The sequence below is a fragment of the Labeo rohita genome, chromosome 16, assembly GCF_022985175.1.
Source record: "Labeo rohita strain BAU-BD-2019 chromosome 16, IGBB_LRoh.1.0, whole genome shotgun sequence".
In the NCBI taxonomy this organism is placed as follows: domain Eukaryota; kingdom Metazoa; phylum Chordata; class Actinopteri; order Cypriniformes; family Cyprinidae; genus Labeo; species Labeo rohita.
The window spans coordinates 9,356,161-9,362,135 of NC_066884.1; the positions used below are offsets into that span (position 1 = coordinate 9,356,161).

The following is a 5,975-nucleotide window of genomic DNA, read 5'->3' on the forward strand; positions in this document are numbered from 1 at the left end:
GCAATAGACTTAACCGTAGTTAACATATTTGAAAAGTAGCCTACTATAGCTTAAAAACCTATAATATTGAGTTAATACATATTAAAAACCACAAACTAAGACATCCTTGCTTGTTAAAGTTTTATCAATTTTCTTCAGGAATTTAGATTTCGGCAGTTGTTACAACCAGAGACTGTGCAATGTTGTAGCATCTTTAAACGACACATTTACTGTTCCAAGATGGCGGACACGTTGACGTGTCTAATGTGGCCTCTACGTATTCACTTTATTTTTCTCGGCTAAGTAGATGCCACAGGATGTAAATTTAATGTCTGACTTCGGTCTAACTCACTTCCAGCTATTTTTGGCTTGTTTTGCTGCTTGATATCGCAAATTAGTGTCTTACCATATTATTTGAATGTATTATCTTAATTATAAACAGAACGGTTTATAGGTGCAAACAGTTTTACCATTTACTGCGTGTCTTTATTCTTTTCATAATTTTCCTACAGTGGCTTATGAACTGGAATTCTAACTCATTACCAGAAAACACCTTACTAGCTTACTACACACCTATGGGTAATATTACATACAACTTTGCACTCTACAATAAACAAGATAATGTCCAGCACACCACTCACTAACTTTGCACATTATTCTCAAGTCTGAATGTAAGAAATGCAACAAGAATTGAAAAATATACAGATTTTATTTCATTATGAGACAGTAAAAACAACATCTGACTGAAAATGTTATTTATCCGAAATGCAATAAATTAATGCATGACACTTTGAAAAATACATTTACAAAAATGTGACTTATTTACACTGGTGATAATGATGAAACAGGTTTGCGAAATTTACTCTGCAAGAACACCCTGGGAACACACAGACCCTCTTTTTTATTCACAGTTTCTCTCAAAACATACTCGTTCACAAGAGTCTCAAATCCTGCCTGTTGGAACAAACCAGCCAAGTACTCTATGAGAAAAACAGATGGAAAATAAAAAAAAGTTAGAAACAAAACATTAACTTCAATGCTGTAAAACAGATGATTAAGAAGAAACAAATGCTACACTGACCTCTTGAGAAGAAAAAGGAGCGGGTCCCATCTTGTCTTACGTAGAAATTCTCGCCCAGCTTATTGCCCGACTTAAACCTCAACATGGCATGATCATACAGTCCATAGTCCCTGAAGAGGACAATACCTCCTGGTCTTAATACCTGTCAGTTTGTTTTGAAAGCAGAAAAACACATGAAACATGAAAAAATTACTGTGAGTTAAAAGTTCACTCGAGTTTCAGTCTTACAAAATGTGATCAGCAGTACCTTATACATTTGTTCCAGGGCTTTCTGCATCTTGTCAGGATGAATTGCAGACAGAACAAATATCAGTGTGGCTACATCTACTGTCTCCACTTGTATGGTGGCTTGGAGATCGTCCTTAGTGAGGTCACACTGAAACGCAAGGCATCGCTTGGTGCAATACAAGGCATTTTGCTGCAATAACAATATATAATCATGAATAAAGACAGAATGCACGCAAAACAATTAGCTTATGAATGTGCAACATTATATTATTGGAAAAAGGTTGACCAGATGGACATGCACTACCAAGTTTTTTAAACACATAAGATTTTTAATGATTTTTAAAGAAATCTCTTCTGCTCACTAAGCCTGCATTTATTTGATTCAAAATACAGCAAAAACAGTAATTTGTGAAATATTTTTACTATTTAAAATAACTGTTTAAATTTATTTAAAATGTAATTTATTCCTGTGATGAAAGCTAAATTTTCATCTTCAGTGTCACATGATCCTTCAGAAATCATTCATACATGCTGATTTGCTGTTCAAGAAACATTTCTTCTTATTCTTATTCTTATTATTATCATCATCAATATTTAAAACAGATAAGTATATTTTTTAGGATTCTTTAATGAATAGAAAGATCCAAAGATCAGCGTTTATTTGAAATAAAAAAACTTTTGTACAATTATACATTATACCTTTCAAAAATATTTATTTTTATTTAATAATAATATTTAATAATATTTTTTATTTATATATTAATTATAATTAATACTTTTATTTAGCCAAGATGCTTTAAATGGATCAACAGACATTGAGGAAGACATTTATAATATTACAAAAGACTTCTATTTCAGATAAATGCTGTTTTTCTGAACTTTCTATTCATCAAAAATCTACTCAGCTGTTCTGAGCATAATAATAATAAAAAAATTTTTTTGAGCAGCAAATCAGAATGTTAGAATAATTTCTGAAGGATCACGTGACTGAAGTAATGATGCTAATAATTCAGCTTTGAATTCACAGGAATAAATTACCCTTTTAAAATATATTCAAATAGAAAGCAGTTATTTTAAATAGTAAAAATATTTCAAAATGATACTGTTTTTGCTGCACTTTGGATCAAATAAATACAGGCTTGTTCAGCAGAAGAGACTTGTTTAAGAATTTTACAAATCTTACTTTTCATTAAGTGGTTTTCATTCTGGTAGTGTAGGTTAAGGAATAGATTGAATAGTTTTAAAAAAAATGAACATTTATTGAAAATGTACTCACCCTCAGTCCATCCAAGATGTAAATGAGTTTGTTTCTTCATCAGGACAGATTTGGAGACTTGCTTACCAATGGATCCTCCCCAGTGAATGGGTGCCGTCAGAATAAGTCCAAACAGCAGACACTGTCTTAACTCACATGAAAATTAATGTCTTGTGAAGTGAAAAAAAACAGCATGTTTGTCAAAACAAATCCACCATTAAGGCATTTTAACCTCAAACTGTTGCTTCAAGCCAAAATATCAGTCCATAATTTAAACTAATGTAAACAGTGCTTGATCTATGCATATTTCTCTCCTCATTCAGACGAGATGACTTTTTATCAGAGGAAGTAATATTACGGATAGAGGAATATTTTAGCCAGAAACAATGGTTTGAAGTTAAAAATCTTGATGAATTTATTACAAGCATGTAACTTTTTACATCACAAGACAACTGATAAGACTGTAGTTGTGTGGATTACTTGTGTATTACTTTGATGTTTCTAATCAGCTGTTTGAACTCTAATTCTGACAGCACCCATTCACTCTAGAGGATCCACTGATGTGCAATGGCTGTATTGCTAAATTTCTCCAAATCTCTTCCAGTGAAGAAATAAACTCATCTACATCTTGGTTGGCCTGAGGGTAAGTACATTTGTGACCCTGGACCACAAAACCAGTCATAAGTGTCCATTTTTTCCAAAACTGAGATTTATACATCATCATAAAGCTGAATATATAAGCTTTCCATTGGTGTATGGCTTCTTAGGTTAGAACAATATTTGGCAGAGACACAACCATTTCAATACATGGAATCTGAGGGTGCCAAAAAGTCAAAATACTGAGAAAATCAATTTTAAAGTTGTCCAAATGAAGTTCTTAGCAATGCATATTACTAATCAAAAATTAAGTTTTGATATATTTACAGTAGGAATTTTACAAGATATCTTCATGGAACATGATCTTTACTTATTTTCCTAATGATTTTTGGCATAAAAGAAAAATCAGTAATTTGACAAATGCAGTGTATTTTTGGCTTTTGCTACAAATATACCCCAGTGACTTAAGACTGGTTTTGTGGTCCAGGTCACATTTTAAGGTAATAATAATCTAGAGTGAACTGTCACATTAAAGGAGAGGAAATTAATTTTGTCACATTTACTTTCACAAATTCAACAGCTCGTGGAGAGAAGTCACAGGCATAAATGAAGATATTGAGATCCTCTTCCAGAAGAGGGAAAATACAGTTTCCAACCCCACAGCCAGCCTCCAATAACACCAGCTTCTGCCCCTGAGACTGAAATAATAGATTTAATTTACATTCATCTACACAAACTCAAACATGTTAAAGCAATGCATGTTCTCTTACCTCTCTGCAGTTTTTGAGTTCATCAAACTCTCTGGTAGTCCAGTGCCTGTCTTTGAAAAAGTTCGTCGTGTTTCTTTTATAAAACAAGTCCCAGTTTTTCTGAGCTTCCAATTCGAGTTTCTGCTGCTTGAAGTCTGACACTAAGACTCGGTCATTCCTGAGTTTCTCCAGCTCTTCTGGTGTAAGTGTCCTTTCACTCAAACCAGTGGACTGATGGGGAAAATCAGAACTGGATTCCAGCAAGTCCAACTCACCTGTCACTGACATGACTGTTTGAGCTGCCGATCTTTGATTAAAACTAAGACGACGACGGCTTAAAATAAAATGCTGTGAAGTTTACGACCATACAAGTCACAGCACTTTATGTTGGATAAAATGTTACCACGTCAATGAAACAACGCAAACAACAGTTTCACGTACATACGTGCACTTCAACTACTTATATATTAAGCGAGCTAAATAATTAAGAGTAAAATATTCGCATGTTTAATAAAAAAAAAAAGCTGTTTTAAAACGTCGCATGTTGTCGTTCTGCTCAGCATCTGTCTTATTCGCGCACAAGCTACTACATTGATGAAGGAACATAGTAACAGTCACTGCCACCTACTGGACTGGATGAGATGCGCACAGCGACCTGGTTAACCTTTATGTTTGAGAAAACTCTGAACACTATTTATTGGCATCAGCTATGATATGCTGGGCCAAATTCTTGTATGTGGAGACATTTCAAAACCTGGTATCTTGTATGCGGTATAATTTCAAAGGTATTACGATAACATAACTTTAGCCTATCATAACATTACGAGAAGGACACTGCAGAAAACATATCAGAAAAGAAATTTGTAAGACAAAATGTTTTTTTCTGAAAGTGTCAGTTTTAACTCTAAATTCTACTCTTACATTCTACTTGTTTATTGTTTAATTTTATTCTTAAAGGCCTATTGTTATTGTTGAGGTAATTTTGTAGTATCTTAGAAAAGTAGTGTGTAACAGTATAAACATAAATCATAATTTTATTTATACACGTATACAGTATCAGTCAAAAGTTTAGAATAATTATTTTGTTTATGTTTTTAAAAGAAGTAAAATTAGTCATATTGTGAAGTATTATTACAATTTCAAATAACTGTGAATATACTTTAAAATATTATCTGTTTTGAAAACCATTTTTGCTGCCTAATCATTTTGTGGGAACTGAACTAAACTACCAGTCAAAAGTTTTTGAACAGTAAGATTTTTAATATTTTTTTAAATACCAAGCGTGCATTTATTTGACCCAAAATACAGCAAAAGCAGTAATATTGTGAAATATTTTTGCTATTTAAAATAACTGCTTTCTGTCATAAGATATTTTAAAATGTAATTTATTCCTGTGATCAAATCAAAATTTTCAGCATCATTACTCCAGTCTTCACTGTCACATGATCCTTCAGAAATCATTCTAATATGCTGATTTGTTGTTCAAGAAACATTTTTTTATTTTTAAATAATAAATATTAAATAATAAATATTTTTTGAGCAGCAAATCGGGAATATTAGAATGATTTATAATGCTAAAAATTCACCTTTGAAATCACAGGAATAAATTACATTTTAAAATATATTCAGATAGAAAAGAGTTATTTTAAATAAAAATATTTCTAAATTTTTGCTGTACTTTGGATCAAATAAATGCAGGCTTGGTGAGCAGAAGAGACTTCTTTAAAAACATGAAAAAACTTACTGTTCAAAAACGTTTTGTATTGAAAATAGAAAAGTAAAAAAAAAAAAAAAAAAAAAAAAACTATGAAGTTCTTAATAATATTTCATAATATTAGCTGTTTGTACTGTATTAAAAAAAAAAGTAATGAAAAAAACATCATTATTCCAAAATATCTATCTATTTGTGTATTAACAGATAGATTGAGGTGCAGATGTTACCGTTTTTAAATGTGGATAAATTATCAAAACAATATCACAGATTTGTATCTTGAAACAGTGATATGTATCACCAAACATTTATGGCTAAGCTACTGCTGTGTTTGTTGTATATTTATGCTTGTTGAGACAATAAATTACAAACGAA

The 5,975-nt window shown here is 31.7% G+C and overlaps 1 protein-coding gene across 1 annotated transcript; it reads right to left on the reverse strand.

Moving 5' to 3' along the window:
- Positions 1 to 669: 669 nt before the first annotated feature.
- mettl6 (methyltransferase 6, methylcytidine) lies at positions 670 to 4,508 on the reverse strand. The gene is made up of 5 exons (XM_051130496.1): positions 3,911 to 4,508; positions 3,704 to 3,838; positions 1,308 to 1,478; positions 1,061 to 1,202; positions 670 to 959 (listed from the first exon to the last, which is right to left on the reverse strand). The coding sequence occupies exons 1-5, from the start codon at positions 4,175 to 4,177 to the stop codon at positions 802 to 804; spliced, it is 873 nt and encodes a 290-aa protein (XP_050986453.1). The 5' UTR covers positions 4,178 to 4,508; the 3' UTR covers positions 670 to 801.
- Between the last annotated feature and the right edge of the window lie 1,467 nt (positions 4,509 to 5,975).

Coding starts and splice junctions, on each gene's coding strand:
- mettl6 (XM_051130496.1), bottom strand. CDS start 4,177: ATGTCAGTGACAGGTGAGTTGGACTTGCTGGAATCCAGTTCTGATTTT. Junction 1,203..1,307: donor CCCTGGAACAAATGTATAAG/GTACTGCTGATC, acceptor ACAAACTGACAG/GTATTAAGACCAGGAGGTAT. Junction 960..1,060: donor CTCCTTTTTCTTCTCAAGAG/GTCAGTGTAGCA, acceptor TTTTTCTCATAG/AGTACTTGGCTGGTTTGTTC.